This window comes from Leiobunum rupestre, chromosome 4 (genome assembly GCF_980474605.1).
Source record: "Leiobunum rupestre chromosome 4, qqLeiRupe1.1.hap1, whole genome shotgun sequence".
Lineage (NCBI taxonomy): Eukaryota > Metazoa > Arthropoda > Arachnida > Opiliones > Sclerosomatidae > Leiobunum > Leiobunum rupestre.
In genome coordinates, this window is record NC_143387.1 from 29,479,114 (window position 1) to 29,502,181 (window position 23,068).

The following is a 23,068-nucleotide window of genomic DNA, read 5'->3' on the forward strand; positions in this document are numbered from 1 at the left end:
GAATTTTCCCATATGTTTGTGTTGGCTTTTGTAATTTTACTTTACGAAGACACTTTGCTCCGCAATTCATCAACGGCAGAGTGATAAACTGCGTAATCCTTGATATAAGAAAAAGGTCACCAGACTGAAAGGAAGTCTACCAACATATTTTTGGGAATGTACTGTCGCATCTTTCTTACTTAAGGAATGCCGATAATTTTATTAGCAGACAACCAAAAGATCTTTCTTGGCAAGTTGGGACATTTGTTTCCAATAGAAAGGAAATTTTTACATATTAAAGATACTGATGTTATTATTACGTACGAATATTGATTTAATTGTAATTTAGTGTTGGAAATTCAGGGTGTTTCAAAAGGTTAAGCAAAACTTTTAAGGAGTTGTAGGGGGTGACTTGAGAAGTAGGCCTGTTTTTTAATTTTCCTACAATGAGTTAAAAGAGCGCCAGAGAGCTTCAAAGTTGGCCTACTAGCCCCTGGAACTAGGCTGCAACAAGCGCAAAACCAAGCAGCGAGGAAATTCGATCATTAAGGTTTGGGTTCGCGTGATAGGTAAAAAGGACTTTGTAAACAAATCGAGGTAATCAGCTTAAAAAAGTAAACTTAAACAGTATTTAAAATCCCTGCTGCTTGGTTTTGCGCTTGTTGCAGCCTACTTCCAGGGGCTAGTAGGCCACACTTTGGAGCTCTCTAGCGCTCTTTAACTCATAGTAGGGAAATGGGGCAAAAGCAGGCCTACTTCTCAACTCACACCCTACAACTCCTTAAAATCTTTGTATAACCTTTTGAAACACCCTGTATATTAATTTAGTAATGTATTGTAAAGTTCGTTGATTTTACACGAGTGAATCGAAAAGAACCAATTTGTAACAAAAATGTCCAAACTCTCGTAATAGAAAAGGACAATATTCCTTTTGATTAGTTTCGCGCTGTCTAAGTCTGGCGGCCTCGCCAAAGGGTGTCACCTCCCTGCGGTTCCTAAAGCGGGTGGGGGAGGGGGGGGGTGGTATCGTAGCGCCAGCGCCCCACAGTGTCCTTGCTCGATAAGAATGAGAACGCTCCAGCCAATTCATTTCGGCGTTTGGTTTGGCGCGTCGTAGCCTCGTAAATCTTGACGAGAAAGGCGAGCGATGGAGGCTGTATTGTGGCTCCATAGTTGGAAGCTGGCGCCAAAAATGACGCGCCCGATTGATAGATGGTGCTGCACTCAATGGGGTTCAGATTTCACTGCACCGCTTAAGCCTCAAATAATACTACGGAAGGGCGAAGCTCAATAAACCAAAAGGAGGACTGCCAGCGAGTGAGGCAAATACCCCAGCCCGCCATAATAAGACCCCGAACCGTACCCCAAAAAAGAAAAGAGCATCAACGGAAAATATGACAGTAAAAGCTGGTACTAAATACCCAGTCAATTTACTGACTAGAACACTAAATAAACCAAATTCAATAAAGGAATCGAGACCCTGACTTTCTGGAAACGAGCTTCACCCTGAGCATTAAAGCGCAGCGTGTGGAACACTTTTACAGGCGCTAGTAGGTCAAAAATAGACAACGGATAAATTGAAGAAGAGGAAAGGTATCGTACGACAAAACGCGTTCAAATTAAAGACCGTGAATAAACAACCCAAATTACAGCTTTTTCCCCTCCGCGTGGCTCCCCGCTTTTATTATAAATAATATTTACAGTGAATCGGAAAAGAAACAGCTGTCGAGGCATTAACTTTTGATGTATTTAAAAAAATACTTTATCATCATAAATGTCTTCGGCCATATAGAAATCCATAAAAAGGGACGAGCACCCCTCCCCACTCGGGTTCCTCTTCCTCCCCCCTCCCACCTTTATTCCCTTACCTGGCCGGGTTGCACCTGTCTCGCCAAAACGCGTTCCCTGGACAAAAAATCTCTCGCGAAAGACAGCGGCGACCCACTCTCTCATAAACACGGCGCTTCTCCTCCGTCTCCCTTTATTTTTGTTTTGTACGAAACATTACAAGCCGAGTTTTACAACATTTTAATTATAGCGCAACGCGGCCGATATCGATCAAAAGATTTGGCAACACACATCTCGAGAGACAAAGTCCGCCCTACGAGTTCTCCGCCGTTGCCAGAATGACACTCTCATCGATTCCGAATTCATTGAAAACGACGTATTTGATTGTGAGAAAATTCTTACGAAATGTGACCGAGAATGTTTTAATAAAACAAAACGTAAATAAGCTATGTAAATGAGATTTATTTAAATTACGTACGTAACGTCCGTAGCGCCCCCTCCCTCGGGATGATGGAAACGCAATCACCAAAAAGTCTTTATATACTTAGAAACGCGAATTAATTTAATTATGTTAATAAGACTCCCAAAAATAAAGAAAATATTTGTAATTCGAAATTACGTAGCTTTTCAACCGTCGGATGAGTGAATTGGAGCGCCTTCGGTTGGAAAACTACATTATACGAAGACTTTGAACGTATTGAAATGAAAAGATATTCGTAAAAATATCTAAGCGAAAATAAACTCCTAATTGTAAATATTTAATTATATTTCACGCGGCTAGAAAATATTAACAAGCGACAAACAAACCGTGATTTCCTGAGGGGATTACGCGTTTCATACAGCGAGCGCGAGAGGATAAAACTCATTTTGAAACTCGTACAAGTATTAAACCAACTTTAAAACGAAAAATTCTAAGCCATAATAAAAACGTTCGAAAAACGGGAAAAAAATTGGAGCTCGTTAAAAGGAGAGTCAATTCTCCGGCTTTTACGCGCGCGCGCCACGTGAAAGGATTCTCCGAAGGCTACGACGCGTCGGGGAATACAAGCTCTGTTAAACAAGCGTACTAGAAAACTCAACCAACCAAATTAAGGCAAGAAAAACGTTACTATTTTTAACAAGGGACTCGAGCAAATTGAAATCACCCTCAATAAAGGATTTAATTAATTCTAGTCCGGAGAGAACGGAGGGCAGAGGCTGCTCAAATGATAAAAAAATAAAGTCAACTTAAGCGTCCTTCGTCTAATCAATAAGGCGAGAGGGGCTTTTTACGCGAGCGGCGGACTAGCCTAGACGCTGATGGTCAAGGAATTTTAATAAGGTTCGCTTAATCATAATAGACTTGATTGGGGAGGTTTGGGAATTAAGTTCCGGCAGCCGAGACGCGTACGACAAAACTATTACAACCATCAAAAGGTTGGACCGACGGCGGAGGACGGGGGGCTTGAACCAACTTCTCGTATATATGGCTTCCAGAGCTACCCAAGTGGCTAATACAGTTTGAGTGATTTGAGAAGCTGTCAAGTTTATTATATAGGGCGAGAGAAAAGCGCGAGAAGGCCTCGCGGTGAGATCGACAGAGAGAGAGAACCCAACCCACCAGCCGCCTCTTTAAGTACACAATTTACGCTTTATAATATTTAGTTCTTTGAGCGGCCGCCAGGGTGTGGCATCTCTGTCGATAGGGAGCTACGCAACAAAAAATGCGCTAGTCTTCCCGGTTTCGGATATATTGACTTTTAGCGAGATTCGAGAGCGTTCTAGGAAATAATACTAGCATCTACAGAGTGCCCGGTAGAGCTTCGTTTGGGGATGTAAAAGACACGAAATAAATGATAATTGTTTATATTTTGTAGGAATCGACCGATCGTTAGTTAGAAATTACGTATGACCGTATATCGAAAAGATACGAACAAGTGTGACTGTTTGGAAAACTTTTAACTCTGAGCTGGTCGCGGAGTGACGTCATCACAAAAATTACGTATGACCGTATATCGAAAAGATACGAACAAGTGTGACTGTTTGGAAAACTTTTAACTCTGAGCTGGTCGCGGAGTGACGTCATCACAAAAATTACGTATGACCGTATATCGAAAAGATACGAACAAGTGTGACTGTTTGGAAAACTTTTAACTCTGAGCTGGTCGCGGAGTGACGTCATCACAAAAATTACGTATGACCGTATATCGAAAAGATACGAACAAGTGTGACTGTTTGGAAAACTTTTAACTCTGAGCTGGTCGCGGAGTGACGTCATCACAAAAATTACGTATGACCGTATATCGAAAAGATACGAACAAGTGTGACTGTTTGGAAAACTTTTAACTCTGAGCTGGTCGCGGAGTGACGTCATCACAAAAATTACGTATGACCGTATATCGAAAAGATACGAACAAGTGTGACTGTTTGGAAAACTTTTAACTCTGAGCTGGTCGCGGAGTGACGTCATCACAAAAATTACGTATGACCGTATATCGAAAAGATACGAACAAGTGTGACTGTTTGGAAAACTTTTAACTCTGAGCTGGTCGCGGAGTGACGTCATCACAAAAATTACGTATGACCGTATATCGAAAAGATACGAACAAGTGTGACTGTTTGGAAAACTTTTAACTCTGAGCTGGTCGCGGAGTGACGTCATCACAAAAATTACGTATGACCGTATATCGAAAAGATACGAACAAGTGTGACTGTTTGGAAAACTTTTAACTCTGAGCTGGTCGCGGAGTGACGTCATCACAAAAATTACGTATGACCGTATATCGAAAAGATACGAACAAGTGTGACTGTTTGGAAAACTTTTAACTCTGAGCTGGTCGCGGAGTGACGTCATCACAAAAATTACGTATGACCGTATATCGAAAAGATACGAACAAGTGTGACTGTTTGGAAAACTTTTAACTCTGAGCTGGTCGCGGAGTGACGTCATCACAAAAATTACGTATGACCGTATATCGAAAAGATACGAACAAGTGTGACTGTTTGGAAAACTTTTAACTCTGAGCTGGTCGCGGAGTGACGTCATCACAAAAATTACGTATGACCGTATATCGAAAAGATACGAACAAGTGTGACTGTTTGGAAAACTTTTAACTCTGAGCTGGTCGCGGAGTGACGTCATCACAAAAATTACGTATGACCGTATATCGAAAAGATACGAACAAGTGTGACTGTTTGGAAAACTTTTAACTCTGAGCTGGTCGCGGAGTGACGTCATCACAAAAATTACGTATGACCGTATATCGAAAAGATACGAACAAGTGTGACTGTTTGGAAAACTTTTAACTCTGAGCTGGTCGCGGAGTGACGTCATCACAAAAATTACGTATGACCGTATATCGAAAAGATACGAACAAGTGTGACTGTTTGGAAAACTTTTAACTCTGAGCTGGTCGCGGAGTGACGTCATCACAAAAATTACGTATGACCGTATATCGAAAAGATACGAACAAGTGTGACTGTTTGGAAAACTTTTAACTCTGAGCTGGTCGCGGAGTGACGTCATCACAAAAATTACGTATGACCGTATATCGAAAAGATACGAACAAGTGTGACTGTTTGGAAAACTTTTAACTCTGAGCTGGTCGCGGAGTGACGTCATCACAAAAATTACGTATGACCGTATATCGAAAAGATACGAACAAGTGTGACTGTTTGGAAAACTTTTAACTCTGAGCTGGTCGCGGAGTGACGTCATCACAAAAATTACGTATGACCGTATATCGAAAAGATACGAACAAGTGTGACTGTTTGGAAAACTTTTAACTCTGAGCTGGTCGCGGAGTGACGTCATCACAAAAATTACGTATGACCGTATATCGAAAAGATACGAACAAGTGTGACTGTTTGGAAAACTTTTAACTCTGAGCTGGTCGCGGAGTGACGTCATCACAAAAATTACGTATGACCGTATATCGAAAAGATACGAACAAGTGTGACTGTTTGGAAAACTTTTAACTCTGAGCTGGTCGCGGAGTGACGTCATCACAAAAATTACGTATGACCGTATATCGAAAAGATACGAACAAGTGTGACTGTTTGGAAAACTTTTAACTCTGAGCTGGTCGCGGAGTGACGTCATCACAAAAATTACGTATGACCGTATATCGAAAAGATACGAACAAGTGTGACTGTTTGGAAAACTTTTAACTCTGAGCTGGTCGCGGAGTGACGTCATCACAAAAATTACGTATGACCGTATATCGAAAAGATACGAACAAGTGTGACTGTTTGGAAAACTTTTAACTCTGAGCTGGTCGCGGAGTGACGTCATCACAAAAATTACGTATGACCGTATATCGAAAAGATACGAACAAGTGTGACTGTTTGGAAAACTTTTAACTCTGAGCTGGTCGCGGAGTGACGTCATCACAAAAATTACGTATGACCGTATATCGAAAAGATACGAACAAGTGTGACTGTTTGGAAAACTTTTAACTCTGAGCTGGTCGCGGAGTGACGTCATCACAAAAATTACGTATGACCGTATATCGAAAAGATACGAACAAGTGTGACTGTTTGGAAAACTTTTAACTCTGAGCTGGTCGCGGAGTGACGTCATCACAAAAATTACGTATGACCGTATATCGAAAAGATACGAACAAGTGTGACTGTTTGGAAAACTTTTAACTCTGAGCTGGTCGCGGAGTGACGTCATCACAAAAATTACGTATGACCGTATATCGAAAAGATACGAACAAGTGTGACTGTTTGGAAAACTTTTAACTCTGAGCTGGTCGCGGAGTGACGTCATCACAAAAATTACGTATGACCGTATATCGAAAAGATACGAACAAGTGTGACTGTTTGGAAAACTTTTAACTCTGAGCTGGTCGCGGAGTGACGTCATCACAAAAATTACGTATGACCGTATATCGAAAAGATACGAACAAGTGTGACTGTTTGGAAAACTTTTAACTCTGAGCTGGTCGCGGAGTGACGTCATCACAAAAATTACGTATGACCGTATATCGAAAAGATACGAACAAGTGTGACTGTTTGGAAAACTTTTAACTCTGAGCTGGTCGCGGAGTGACGTCATCACAAAAATTACGTATGACCGTATATCGAAAAGATACGAACAAGTGTGACTGTTTGGAAAACTTTTAACTCTGAGCTGGTCGCGGAGTGACGTCATCACAAAAATTACGTATGACCGTATATCGAAAAGATACGAACAAGTGTGACTGTTTGGAAAACTTTTAACTCTGAGCTGGTCGCGGAGTGACGTCATCACAAAAATTACGTATGACCGTATATCGAAAAGATACGAACAAGTGTGACTGTTTGGAAAACTTTTAACTCTGAGCTGGTCGCGGAGTGACGTCATCACAAAAATTACGTATGACCGTATATCGAAAAGATACGAACAAGTGTGACTGTTTGGAAAACTTTTAACTCTGAGCTGGTCGCGGAGTGACGTCATCACAAAAATTACGTATGACCGTATATCGAAAAGATACGAACAAGTGTGACTGTTTGGAAAACTTTTAACTCTGAGCTGGTCGCGGAGTGACGTCATCACAAAAATTACGTATGACCGTATATCGAAAAGATACGAACAAGTGTGACTGTTTGGAAAACTTTTAACTCTGAGCTGGTCGCGGAGTGACGTCATCACAAAAATTACGTATGACCGTATATCGAAAAGATACGAACAAGTGTGACTGTTTGGAAAACTTTTAACTCTGAGCTGGTCGCGGAGTGACGTCATCACAAAAATTACGTATGACCGTATATCGAAAAGATACGAACAAGTGTGACTGTTTGGAAAACTTTTAACTCTGAGCTGGTCGCGGAGTGACGTCATCACAAAAATTACGTATGACCGTATATCGAAAAGATACGAACAAGTGTGACTGTTTGGAAAACTTTTAACTCTGAGCTGGTCGCGGAGTGACGTCATCACAAAAATTACGTATGACCGTATATCGAAAAGATACGAACAAGTGTGACTGTTTGGAAAACTTTTAACTCTGAGCTGGTCGCGGAGTGACGTCATCACAAAAATTACGTATGACCGTATATCGAAAAGATACGAACAAGTGTGACTGTTTGGAAAACTTTTAACTCTGAGCTGGTCGCGGAGTGACGTCATCACAAAAATTACGTATGACCGTATATCGAAAAGATACGAACAAGTGTGACTGTTTGGAAAACTTTTAACTCTGAGCTGGTCGCGGAGTGACGTCATCACAAAAATTACGTATGACCGTATATCGAAAAGATACGAACAAGTGTGACTGTTTGGAAAACTTTTAACTCTGAGCTGGTCGCGGAGTGACGTCATCACAAAAATTACGTATGACCGTATATCGAAAAGATACGAACAAGTGTGACTGTTTGGAAAACTTTTAACTCTGAGCTGGTCGCGGAGTGACGTCATCACAAAAATTACGTATGACCGTATATCGAAAAGATACGAACAAGTGTGACTGTTTGGAAAACTTTTAACTCTGAGCTGGTCGCGGAGTGACGTCATCACAAAAATTACGTATGACCGTATATCGAAAAGATACGAACAAGTGTGACTGTTTGGAAAACTTTTAACTCTGAGCTGGTCGCGGAGTGACGTCATCACAAAAATTACGTATGACCGTATATCGAAAAGATACGAACAAGTGTGACTGTTTGGAAAACTTTTAACTCTGAGCTGGTCGCGGAGTGACGTCATCACAAAAATTACGTATGACCGTATATCGAAAAGATACGAACAAGTGTGACTGTTTGGAAAACTTTTAACTCTGAGCTGGTCGCGGAGTGACGTCATCACAAAAATTACGTATGACCGTATATCGAAAAGATACGAACAAGTGTGACTGTTTGGAAAACTTTTAACTCTGAGCTGGTCGCGGAGTGACGTCATCACAAAAATTACGTATGACCGTATATCGAAAAGATACGAACAAGTGTGACTGTTTGGAAAACTTTTAACTCTGAGCTGGTCGCGGAGTGACGTCATCACAAAAATTACGTATGACCGTATATCGAAAAGATACGAACAAGTGTGACTGTTTGGAAAACTTTTAACTCTGAGCTGGTCGCGGAGTGACGTCATCACAAAAATTACGTATGACCGTATATCGAAAAGATACGAACAAGTGTGACTGTTTGGAAAACTTTTAACTCTGAGCTGGTCGCGGAGTGACGTCATCACAAAAATTACGTATGACCGTATATCGAAAAGATACGAACAAGTGTGACTGTTTGGAAAACTTTTAACTCTGAGCTGGTCGCGGAGTGACGTCATCACAAAAATTACGTATGACCGTATATCGAAAAGATACGAACAAGTGTGACTGTTTGGAAAACTTTTAACTCTGAGCTGGTCGCGGAGTGACGTCATCACAAAAATTACGTATGACCGTATATCGAAAAGATACGAACAAGTGTGACTGTTTGGAAAACTTTTAACTCTGAGCTGGTCGCGGAGTGACGTCATCACAAAAATTACGTATGACCGTATATCGAAAAGATACGAACAAGTGTGACTGTTTGGAAAACTTTTAACTCTGAGCTGGTCGCGGAGTGACGTCATCACAAAAATTACGTATGACCGTATATCGAAAAGATACGAACAAGTGTGACTGTTTGGAAAACTTTTAACTCTGAGCTGGTCGCGGAGTGACGTCATCACAAAAATTACGTATGACCGTATATCGAAAAGATACGAACAAGTGTGACTGTTTGGAAAACTTTTAACTCTGAGCTGGTCGCGGAGTGACGTCATCACAAAAATTACGTATGACCGTATATCGAAAAGATACGAACAAGTGTGACTGTTTGGAAAACTTTTAACTCTGAGCTGGTCGCGGAGTGACGTCATCACAAAAATTACGTATGACCGTATATCGAAAAGATACGAACAAGTGTGACTGTTTGGAAAACTTTTAACTCTGAGCTGGTCGCGGAGTGACGTCATCACAAAAATTACGTATGACCGTATATCGAAAAGATACGAACAAGTGTGACTGTTTGGAAAACTTTTAACTCTGAGCTGGTCGCGGAGTGACGTCATCACAAAAATTACGTATGACCGTATATCGAAAAGATACGAACAAGTGTGACTGTTTGGAAAACTTTTAACTCTGAGCTGGTCGCGGAGTGACGTCATCACAAAAATTACGTATGACCGTATATCGAAAAGATACGAACAAGTGTGACTGTTTGGAAAACTTTTAACTCTGAGCTGGTCGCGGAGTGACGTCATCACAAAAATTACGTATGACCGTATATCGAAAAGATACGAACAAGTGTGACTGTTTGGAAAACTTTTAACTCTGAGCTGGTCGCGGAGTGACGTCATCACAAAAATTACGTATGACCGTATATCGAAAAGATACGAACAAGTGTGACTGTTTGGAAAACTTTTAACTCTGAGCTGGTCGCGGAGTGACGTCATCACAAAAATTACGTATGACCGTATATCGAAAAGATACGAACAAGTGTGACTGTTTGGAAAACTTTTAACTCTGAGCTGGTCGCGGAGTGACGTCATCACAAAAATTACGTATGACCGTATATCGAAAAGATACGAACAAGTGTGACTGTTTGGAAAACTTTTAACTCTGAGCTGGTCGCGGAGTGACGTCATCACAAAAATTACGTATGACCGTATATCGAAAAGATACGAACAAGTGTGACTGTTTGGAAAACTTTTAACTCTGAGCTGGTCGCGGAGTGACGTCATCACAAAAATTACGTATGACCGTATATCGAAAAGATACGAACAAGTGTGACTGTTTGGAAAACTTTTAACTCTGAGCTGGTCGCGGAGTGACGTCATCACAAAAATTACGTATGACCGTATATCGAAAAGATACGAACAAGTGTGACTGTTTGGAAAACTTTTAACTCTGAGCTGGTCGCGGAGTGACGTCATCACAAAAATTACGTATGACCGTATATCGAAAAGATACGAACAAGTGTGACTGTTTGGAAAACTTTTAACTCTGAGCTGGTCGCGGAGTGACGTCATCACAAAAATTACGTATGACCGTATATCGAAAAGATACGAACAAGTGTGACTGTTTGGAAAACTTTTAACTCTGAGCTGGTCGCGGAGTGACGTCATCACAAAAATTACGTATGACCGTATATCGAAAAGATACGAACAAGTGTGACTGTTTGGAAAACTTTTAACTCTGAGCTGGTCGCGGAGTGACGTCATCACAAAAATTACGTATGACCGTATATCGAAAAGATACGAACAAGTGTGACTGTTTGGAAAACTTTTAACTCTGAGCTGGTCGCGGAGTGACGTCATCACAAAAATTACGTATGACCGTATATCGAAAAGATACGAACAAGTGTGACTGTTTGGAAAACTTTTAACTCTGAGCTGGTCGCGGAGTGACGTCATCACAAAAATTACGTATGACCGTATATCGAAAAGATACGAACAAGTGTGACTGTTTGGAAAACTTTTAACTCTGAGCTGGTCGCGGAGTGACGTCATCACAAAAATTACGTATGACCGTATATCGAAAAGATACGAACAAGTGTGACTGTTTGGAAAACTTTTAACTCTGAGCTGGTCGCGGAGTGACGTCATCACAAAAATTACGTATGACCGTATATCGAAAAGATACGAACAAGTGTGACTGTTTGGAAAACTTTTAACTCTGAGCTGGTCGCGGAGTGACGTCATCACAAAAATTACGTATGACCGTATATCGAAAAGATACGAACAAGTGTGACTGTTTGGAAAACTTTTAACTCTGAGCTGGTCGCGGAGTGACGTCATCACAAAAATTACGTATGACCGTATATCGAAAAGATACGAACAAGTGTGACTGTTTGGAAAACTTTTAACTCTGAGCTGGTCGCGGAGTGACGTCATCACAAAAATTACGTATGACCGTATATCGAAAAGATACGAACAAGTGTGACTGTTTGGAAAACTTTTAACTCTGAGCTGGTCGCGGAGTGACGTCATCACAAAAATTACGTATGACCGTATATCGAAAAGATACGAACAAGTGTGACTGTTTGGAAAACTTTTAACTCTGAGCTGGTCGCGGAGTGACGTCATCACAAAAATTACGTATGACCGTATATCGAAAAGATACGAACAAGTGTGACTGTTTGGAAAACTTTTAACTCTGAGCTGGTCGCGGAGTGACGTCATCACAAAAATTACGTATGACCGTATATCGAAAAGATACGAACAAGTGTGACTGTTTGGAAAACTTTTAACTCTGAGCTGGTCGCGGAGTGACGTCATCACAAAAATTACGTATGACCGTATATCGAAAAGATACGAACAAGTGTGACTGTTTGGAAAACTTTTAACTCTGAGCTGGTCGCGGAGTGACGTCATCACAAAAATTACGTATGACCGTATATCGAAAAGATACGAACAAGTGTGACTGTTTGGAAAACTTTTAACTCTGAGCTGGTCGCGGAGTGACGTCATCACAAAAATTACGTATGACCGTATATCGAAAAGATACGAACAAGTGTGACTGTTTGGAAAACTTTTAACTCTGAGCTGGTCGCGGAGTGACGTCATCACAAAAATTACGTATGACCGTATATCGAAAAGATACGAACAAGTGTGACTGTTTGGAAAACTTTTAACTCTGAGCTGGTCGCGGAGTGACGTCATCACAAAAATTACGTATGACCGTATATCGAAAAGATACGAACAAGTGTGACTGTTTGGAAAACTTTTAACTCTGAGCTGGTCGCGGAGTGACGTCATCACAAAAATTACGTATGACCGTATATCGAAAAGATACGAACAAGTGTGACTGTTTGGAAAACTTTTAACTCTGAGCTGGTCGCGGAGTGACGTCATCACAAAAATTACGTATGACCGTATATCGAAAAGATACGAACAAGTGTGACTGTTTGGAAAACTTTTAACTCTGAGCTGGTCGCGGAGTGACGTCATCACAAAAATTACGTATGACCGTATATCGAAAAGATACGAACAAGTGTGACTGTTTGGAAAACTTTTAACTCTGAGCTGGTCGCGGAGTGACGTCATCACAAAAATTACGTATGACCGTATATCGAAAAGATACGAACAAGTGTGACTGTTTGGAAAACTTTTAACTCTGAGCTGGTCGCGGAGTGACGTCATCACAAAAATTACGTATGACCGTATATCGAAAAGATACGAACAAGTGTGACTGTTTGGAAAACTTTTAACTCTGAGCTGGTCGCGGAGTGACGTCATCACAAAAATTACGTATGACCGTATATCGAAAAGATACGAACAAGTGTGACTGTTTGGAAAACTTTTAACTCTGAGCTGGTCGCGGAGTGACGTCATCACAAAAATTACGTATGACCGTATATCGAAAAGATACGAACAAGTGTGACTGTTTGGAAAACTTTTAACTCTGAGCTGGTCGCGGAGTGACGTCATCACAAAAATTACGTATGACCGTATATCGAAAAGATACGAACAAGTGTGACTGTTTGGAAAACTTTTAACTCTGAGCTGGTCGCGGAGTGACGTCATCACAAAAATTACGTATGACCGTATATCGAAAAGATACGAACAAGTGTGACTGTTTGGAAAACTTTTAACTCTGAGCTGGTCGCGGAGTGACGTCATCACAAAAATTACGTATGACCGTATATCGAAAAGATACGAACAAGTGTGACTGTTTGGAAAACTTTTAACTCTGAGCTGGTCGCGGAGTGACGTCATCACAAAAATTACGTATGACCGTATATCGAAAAGATACGAACAAGTGTGACTGTTTGGAAAACTTTTAACTCTGAGCTGGTCGCGGAGTGACGTCATCACAAAAATTACGTATGACCGTATATCGAAAAGATACGAACAAGTGTGACTGTTTGGAAAACTTTTAACTCTGAGCTGGTCGCGGAGTGACGTCATCACAAAAATGTGCTGAAATATTCGCGAACGTTTACGTATGAAATATCGGAAATAAGTATAAATTACTAAATCAAAATATATCTTTATTCCCATTTAAGAATTCGTTTAAACTCGCATTTATAGCGATATTGGTTATAGGTATTATATTTTAGGACACGCGATAAAAAATAGCTGAGAAGTTCGTCCTTATTTTGAGCCCCTGAGCGGTGCGGCATCGACTCACCGCCGTTCGTTTTTCTATTTCGACCCACTGGAGGGCGTTAGTGAGCTCGCTAAACGATGCCTAGCCACGCAAACCCTGTTTTCCGAGTCGACCCAGGGAGAGAAGGGAGGTTAACAACGACAATCGCTTTAAAGCGCCACCTAGAACGTTTTTAACGCCACCTAGGAGAAATATAATCTAAGCTGACGTCGAAGCTCGTTCCGAGTCCCAATGGGAGTATAGTGTCACGCGTTTTTCTTTCTTAGAAGATTTCGCCAGAAATATCTAAGGAAATATTTATCCAGCGTTTTATTTCGACCTACATAATAGACAAGCGGCTTATTCCTTATTTCCTGTCTCGGTATATCGCCGCTAGGAGCGGGCCTGTCGCAATTAAATACCCTTCAAGGGGGTCGGGAATTCGCTTTTACGAGCGGCCATCGATAGCCAAGTTGATACAGCTCGATAATAAAAAAGGGGCTTGGTTTTCTCTTCGACGTAAGGAGCCAAATATACGAGGCAGTTTGAGGGCGGGTTCGCGCCCGAGAAGTGAAACTGCGCCAAATACCTGAAGCAGAAGCGCGATGCCCACCAGGCCTTGCGTCTTTTCCAGTGACTCCTCCATGCTCTCGTACAGTTGGTTGTTGAAGCCGTAAATTTGAATCTTCAAATTGGAAATAAAAAAAAGGGAAATAATCATTAGTATAGAATGTGTTCTCCTTCGCGCGTCAGAATAAAACAACGATGTTACCAAAATGTTTCAAACACTATTCGGAAATAGGATGTTCGTAGCTTTTTAATTCGACTATTGGTCTGCTTTTTCGAGCTACGATAAAATGGTATAAAAATAGCCTAATTCAGAATTTTGTTAGTTCAGGCTGGCTAGGTTTGTTAGGTTAGTTTATGTTAGGTTAGGTTTGGTTGGTTAGTTTGGTTGGTTAGTTTAGGTTGGTTAGGTTAGATTAGGTTCGGTTTAATAGTGAAGGTTAGGTTGGTTAGGTTGGTTAGGTTAGGTAATAATAATAATAATCAGCTAGGCTAATACCCAAGGCACCACCTTAGGCCTAAGTCATCATGTGACTTTTGAAGCCCTTAGGTTAGGTACTTAGGTTGGTTAGGTTAGGTTGGTTTGGTTGGGTTACGTTAGGTTGGGTTAGGTTAAATAGTGAAGGTTAGGTTGGTATAGGTTAAATAGTGAAGATTAGGTTGGTTGGGTTAGGTTGGGATAGGTTAAATAGTGAAGGTTAGGTTGGTTAGGTTAGGTTGGGATAGATTAAATAGTGAAGGTTAGGTTGGTTAGGTTAGGTTAGGTTAGGTTGGGTTAGGTTGAACAGTGAAGGTTAGGATAGATCAAATAGATTAGTTCAAGTTAGGTTAGGTTTATAAGCATGTACTACTGGGGGAATTAGTGGAAACAGTAAATAAATAACGTTTCATCAGTACAACAATGTATATATTTATTAAATACGAATGAGACGGTTTTAAAAATCATTCGGTTGAATGGTACTAAGGCAATAAAATAACGGGTTTGAAGCAATAACATAAGCAACTTACTATTTATTAATTAGGTTATTGTCAAACAATATATACAATTATACTAGAGAACCACTATTGTTTCAAAGATAACATTGAACAACGACAAAGAGGTAGAAAAGACCAACAACGTTTGGGGAAACTAAAACACACATATTTATTAAATTAAACCGATACGCGGTACTTTGGTCGATAGGCCTTCAAGGCGAAGTTACAAGTTAAAACTAAATAACGAACTATATTTTAGTTTCCCCAAATTATGTTGGTCTTTTTTACAAGCAAGATCTTTTTATGGAGAAGTCAACCGAGGCTCCGATCCCTTCCTGTAGTTCTTAATGTAGCAGCTCTGATTGTACTGAAATGGTTACGTAGCTGATTACCGATTTAGCGTTATATTCAGGTAGGCTAATATCCAAGGCACCACCTTAGGCTTAAGTCATCAAGCAACTTTTAAAGCCATTAATTCAGGTGGCCGGGTTACAATGCGTAGGAGGGTGGTGGAAAGCCCTGCATGCCACGCGAGCCAACAGCTCCCTACACTAACTATTACCGTAAACCTCTACAAGTTTTTATGGAAGGGAAACCGAAGACGAAACCCCTTATCAAAGTTTAGGAAGAAGGAATATATCAGTGTATGTGCTTGTCTCTTGCAAACTGTTCGTTACAAGTGTAGTCTACTCCAAGGAGATTGTAGAGTGGAAAATATCTAGCGACCCCTAGTTGAAATAATATTATTTTTAGGGCGAAAATGTAGTAGACTGAATAAATCTATTAATTTTTTTTATTAATATATAATATTATTTGTTTAGTATTATTATATATTATATTGTTTGTTTTAATATTATTATATATCATATTATTTGTTTTAATATTATTATATATCAAATTATTTGTTTTAATATTATTATATATCATATTATTTGTTGTAATATTATTATATATTATATTATTATACATAATTTCTAAATATTATTATATATTATATTATTTGTTTTAATATTATTGTATATAATATTATTATATATTATATTATTATATATGATATTATTATATATATATTTTTATAATAATATTTTTGAAATATTTTACATATATTATATTATTATATATATTTTTTAAAAATTTTATATATATTATATTTTTATATTTATATTTTAAATACTTTACATATTATATTATTATATATATTTTTTAAATATTTTATATACAGGGTGTTTCAGAAGTCAGTGCAATAAATTTGAGGTGTTATAGGGGTTGAGTAAAGATGTTTGACTGTCTTTGTCGCGATCCTCTGCGACGAATAGGAAAAGCGCTAGAGAGCGTTAAAGTTTGGCCTAAAAACGCCTAAATGTAAGTCTTCAACGAACATAAGAACCCAGATAGAAAACCGGTTTTAAAGGGGTAGTAGGATCGCGACAAAGACAGTCAAACATCTTTACTCAACCCCTATAACACCTCAAATTTGATTATTGCACTCACCACTGAAACACCCTGTTTTATTATATTATTATACATATTTTTTAAATATTTTATATATATTATATTATTATACATATTTTTTAAATATTTTATATATATTATATTATTATACATATTTTTTAAATATTTTATATATTTTATATTATTATACATATTTTTTAAATATTTTATATATATTATATTATTATACATATTTTTTAAATATTTTATATATATTATATTATTATACATATTTTTTAAATATTTTATATATTTTATATTATTATACATATTTTTTAAATATTTTATATATTTTATATTATTATACATATTTTTTAAATATTTTATATATATTATATTATTATACATATTTTTTAAATATTTTATATATATTATATTATTATACATATTTTTAAATATTATTTTATTATACATATTTTTAAATATTATTTTATTATACATATTTTTAAATATTATTTTATTATACATATTTTTAAATATTATTTTATTATACATATTTTTAAATATTATTTTATTATACATATTTTTAAATATTATTTTATTATACATATTTTTAAATATTATTTTATTATACATATTTTTAAATATTATTTTATTATACATATTTTTAAATATTATTTTATTATACATATTTTTAAATATTATTTTATTATACATATTTTTAAATATTATTTTATTATACATATTTTTAAATATTATTTTATTATACATATTTTTAAATATTATTTTATTATATTATTTGTTTAAATATTATGATATTTATTAAAATAATTAAGGAGACCAAAAAAATATTTTCCTACCATAAAACAATTTCTTTTATATAGTTTGTTATATGTTGAAAGGGATACCAGTATAGAGGTTTCGAAACAGCAAGTTGAGAATAAGTCTCGCCAAATAAGGGGGAGTTCACTGACCTCTCCATAAAGAGATCCTGGCTAATCTACCGGATATAATTTTATTTCGGAAAGAATCGGAAAAATTAAAGTTCTGGCAATTCCACCAGGTAGCGTTGAGGTAACGGTAGCGGATTCTTCTACGCCCCACTAGGGGCATAAAAGTGCCGCGTTCACCTAACTAAAATAATACAATTTCCAAACGTACAACTATATATAAAATTGTAAACCGTGTGCAAAATAAAAACTCGATAAAACAAACAAATTTAAACGATAACTTTAAGATTACTATCAAAGCGATTCCCTCTTTCAGAAATGTGACGCGGGAGTCTGCTGAAGCCGATAAAGGCGTCTGTCAGTACGTCTCCAAAACGACGCAAAGTTTACAACGTCGTATACTTCCGACAAGCGGCATAAGCAAAGTAACAAATCACCTAATCCCAAAGAACCCTTTCTCGAAAATGGCGTGTAAGAAGAGAAAGGCTCCTAATATTGGATTCCCGAAGCGAGCTCACTGACCGAGTTAAACGTTACCTTATATACAACATTCCAATCGCAGTTCCGAGATATAGAGTAATAGAAAGACCTTTTTCCAAAAAAAAAAGTATTATTCATTTCAAATTTAGCGCGCTGCTCTGGTCGGGCGGAGACAAGCGCTTCTCCGATAATCGAAAACATTTCATCGGCGCTCGGGAACCCTTTTCTTCGGGCGGCCACCCGGTATTTTATTTTTCTATTTTTTTTTATTTAAGTGTCACCTTGTAGGAAAGAGGAAAGCGCTTTGAAATTCTTGAAATACCCCGTTCAGTCTCTCAGCGACTGCAAAGCGGTTTTCGATGGCAGCTATTTTCCCTCTTCATCCGAGGCGCTTTTTTGGCCTTTCTTCCTCCCACTCGAGTACAGAAAGCAAACGACAACGATATGAGATAAAAATCTTCGAGACGAAAAGGAGCTCCGGAGAAAAAAAAGAAATTGTTGCTTCTTCCCGAGACGATAACTCTAATGGGAATTCGCGGACCTACGTCACACCATACCTCAACAACGCGTACTGCCTCGCCATAAGGAGCACCCGAGGGGTAAGACACTTAGGATTTTTGTGTACACCGGGAGTTGGAACTCTACAGAGTTCTCGAGAGTTCACGAGAGTTCGTGAGAGTTCACGAGAGTTCACGAGAGTTCGTGAGAGTTCACGAGAGTTCGAAAGAGTTCAAGGGTCAGTTCCAGAGAGTTCATTGGTGAGTTCTCGAGAGTTCGGAAGAGTTTTCGAGAGTTCGGAAGAGTTTTCGAGAGTTCGGGAGAGTTCATTGGTGAGTTCGGGAGAGTTCTCGAGAGTTTGAGGGAGTTCGTGGGAGTTCGAGGAGAGTTCGAGGAGAGTTCGTGGGAGTTCGAGGAGAGTTCGTGGGAGTTCGAGGAGAGTTCTTGAGAGTTCGCGGGAGTTCTTGAGAGTTCGCGGGAGTTCTTGAGAGTTCTCTAGAGTTCAGGGGAGTTCATAAGAGTTCCAACAGCAAATGTACACCTGAGTTCTTGAGTGTCTTACCCCTCGGGAGCACCTACTCGATTTGGTTTTACGTTAAAATTTAAGCTTATTAAATTTAGTGTTGATTAAGTAGGCGAAATAAAGTTGTTTCGTGTGATGTCGTCATGCTGAATTGCGATTTAGCCGCTTGGCACGAGATTTTAAAGGGAATATAACCTCTAGTATTTCTGAACACTTTGAAGACAGACCCGGAGTGGCTCCTTTGGGGGCCCTCGGCTAAAGACTGAAGAGGGGCCCCTTCACAGGGAGGTGTTTGGGTATGAAATAAAAATCTAAATGGTTATTTATAAGACAAATAACGTTTAAGTTTACTAGATTCCTCGTGCAAATTAATTTGAAACGTCAAACGCGTTAAGGGACCTTTAGGAGAAATTTATTATAAACAATTTGAAGACTAATTTGATAAGGGGAAACTAACCTAATGCCACTTTTAGATCCTTTAATAACAAAAAATATATATATATAAATAAAGTTGATTTGGTCTACACCAACAGAGCGGTTCATACGCCACGACTACGTCAACATATATAAGGCTTATTCTGAATATTTCTTAAACCTTTACACTTCAGGATCTATTATTCTTACAAATTACTTTAATGTAGTCACCGTATTTTTCGTTCTTAAGCCACTCCATTACAATAGTATTTTTTTTTATAAATTCAGCTACGCTTGCCAAACTTGTTTTTTATGTTGCTCTTACGTCACGATGTCATAGTTTTATTAGAAAAGTTTTGACACGCGCAGTTTGCACGCGTACTTGAAAATCCGAGGTAGCTCGCGCCCCAAGCGCGCGCTCGTAATATTACCAAAGTTAAAGTTGTGATTTAGTTTTTCACTCGAAGATCTATTTGGTCCGAGTTTCGCGTCTTTATGTTTGCTCGAAGAAATAATTGGTATAAGCTATTGGTAAGTTTTAACTTTCTTAAAATTTGTTTAGGGTTTAGCTTTGTTATCTCATTTCAATATGGACTAATCTACTTATTCGCGTATTTCCGCCTCGTTAATTTATAAAAACACCAATTATCTTTGAATAAAATAAAATTGAGATGAAAAAATGTGCATTTTGAAAAGTAGAAATTAAAGAAGTAGAAAATTTAGAAAGAAGTTGGGTCTAGGTCACCTTACGATCACGCTAGTAGAAAATAGAAGCATTTTAGTAGCTGACATAAGGTGTTTCGTAGGAATGCGATACCCCGCCATCACCGGTTAAGTTAGCTGTTACCATGGTGTTCTTGTTGTACAATAAGCCTACCCCGATTGGACTGATAAAGGAAAAGTCGTAAATTACGAAAAAAAGGTAGAGACGGAAGGGGGAGGGTGGCGAGAACCTAGGCTGCGCTAAGGCGAAAAGCCAAATCTAAAAGGGAAGGGCGTCCGATCCGACTTCTATTAGAACAGGAGGGAGGGAAAAGAACGATCGTTAGGACCTCTGGGGAGAAAAAGAAGCGACACAACGCGAGAGAAGGAGATGCGACGGACGCTTTTAAAGGTTTTTCGAAGGACCACTAAAATCCGAAGATATTTATGGAGTTTATAGAGCACTCTTAGCGGAAAGGTAAACGGCCCGTAAAACCCCGCGGTAGACGACTAGTAGCGACATCTAGAGGCGAAGGGCTAACGATAGAAAGGCTTATTTAAAGCGACGCGATATCCTTTGATTTTAATTTCAACGGAAGGGATTTATAGGTTTCCAGAAACTAAAGTATCAATGGCGGAAATGAAGACGAGAGAGGCGGCCTTACCTCAGCGGGAAAGGCAAATCCAGCGATGGTGTGCTCGGAACCCCTGTCGTCACTTCGTCCGTAATGAAGGTGAATTTCGTGAAATTGGTAACGATAGGAAAGCGGGCCACCCGATACGTTGACCGGTGGTCCGTATTGAGAACTGACTCGGAAGACAACGCTGTGACCCGTATTCTCGATTGTTCCGCTCACCTACGATAGAGAAAAAAAACTATGTTCAAAAATCAAAGATAGATATTTAATTTTATCACGATTTGTGATAAAATCGACCATTATTATGGTTGAAAACGTTTCTAATAGATGTAAATTTGGTAACAGAAGCAAAATTCCCTCCGCAAAGTGGAAAAATATCTTCACAATTCTTCAAATATTGCAAAGAGCGCAAATCAAAATTCTAGTCACACCGTGTACTAACTAAATCGCAGGGAGCTTCTTTTACGGCCAGGTATCATATAAATTTCAGGTTAAAGTTTGTTCTTAACAAGGTTCTTCGTTTTAAGATGAATCCACCACCTTTTTCTCCTTCTTGTTCAAATCCGGAAGTTGAATTCGTCTACCCTTAGTCACGTGCACTAGCCATGTACGCAGACGCGAAACCTCAGAGGTCAATTTTATCTATTTATATTTCATGTTTTGAAACAATTTTTTCAGTTCGCCCACTAGGTAGCGCTCCGACCAACTAAAACACACCTGAGTAGCCTCTCTGTGAGTTAATTAGTTGTTAGTCACGTGCAATATCATACGTATATCATGTCAAACGTAAAAACAAAATAGTTTAATAAATTTGGTGAATCTTAAAATTCATTATACCCCACAACGTTAGGGTATAAAAGCAGGTAAATAAGCCTGCTATACCTCACAATGTAAAGATTGTGTCACGCGCAAAAACGTAATTTTGAAATCAGTTTATTGTCGTGTACAGTTCCACACTTTTCTAGTACCTTCAGCCAGAGCATCGTCATCGGTTTGTGGGTTGTACTAGTTACTACTCGCGATCCATTCGATAATATAAAGATTCTTTCGTGTTCTTATATACGTCACAGCGCTATAGCCCAGTATTACGTAAAACAAAGAGTCCAATAGTCCAGAAACAATTCCCTAGCTTTGAAAAAGGCTTGCCTTTTCCGGCCACAAAATTACGTTTCTCAGACATCTTAAAACGTTAAGATTAATAGGAAACCTAAAGTATGACACCTACTTTCCACGTTCGGCGTCGATTGCCGAAGATATCACGCGATTGCGGTTCGATACTCGGGGCTCGAATGGCGCGGGAGGCACCTCATTCGACCCGAAAGTTCGAACCTTTCAAATAGACGGTCGCGAACTTCCAAATTCAATACATTTCCGGCTAGAAACGAGCTAGCGGAATGAGGTAGGCCCAATCAAAATAACTCGATACTTGAAATAGAGGCACGTAAAGGGGTTAAAGAGAAGCCAGCCAGAGAAAGACTGTCGGTATCCGGCTACAACATACGGGAAAATTCCATCGGCGAGAAAGGAATTTTTGCGGACCTTTTTCTAGGTGTTTGGTGTAAGCTTTCGACGGGGTCGATCTGGGGAAGGGCTTCGTGCCTTTAGCGCCAGACACGTTCAAACGGGGGTGAAACCCGGTAATTACTTTTCAGGAATTATTAGAGGATAGCCCTCCAAATTTGCCGTGGCTGCTAGTTCCAATAGAGGTTCCGTCCTCTCACGAATTCGGACTGTTTCGATCAAATTTCCGCGCGCAACCAACGCGTGACCAGGTCCTGGCGAACCGATTTACAAATATTTCCAGCTCTATTTGCTTAAAGGATTTGACCCATTTGCTCGGGAAAGTCACCATTTGTTGCAATTTCCCCGACGAGGAGTACGAACCAGCCTCATCAGGCCGTAAACTAATATAATCGACTTTTGGAAAGGTTTATTTAGAAAAATATTTACAAATATAGCCAATATTTGAACTTAATTTAAATTAATATGTAAATAGAATTAGTTAAACTCTTGAAATAATATATATTATTATTAAAGTGTAAATATAGGTAGTAAACCCATAGGAGAATCGACCGTTACGCTAGA

General features: G+C 38.9%; 1 protein-coding gene across 1 annotated transcript in view; it reads right to left on the reverse strand.

Moving 5' to 3' along the window:
• The window catches only part of LOC149947423 (carbonic anhydrase-related protein 10-like), a 130,729-nt gene that overhangs the window by 16,885 nt on the left and 90,776 nt on the right, over positions 1–23,068 (reverse strand). The window contains exons 4-5 of the mRNA XM_090171782.1: positions 21,011–21,202; positions 14,395–14,490 (exon numbers count right to left, since the gene is read on the reverse strand). Coding sequence (XP_090027908.1) covers positions 14,395–14,490; positions 21,011–21,202 — 288 coding nt within the window. The remainder of the gene's footprint in view (positions 1–14,394; positions 14,491–21,010; positions 21,203–23,068) is intronic.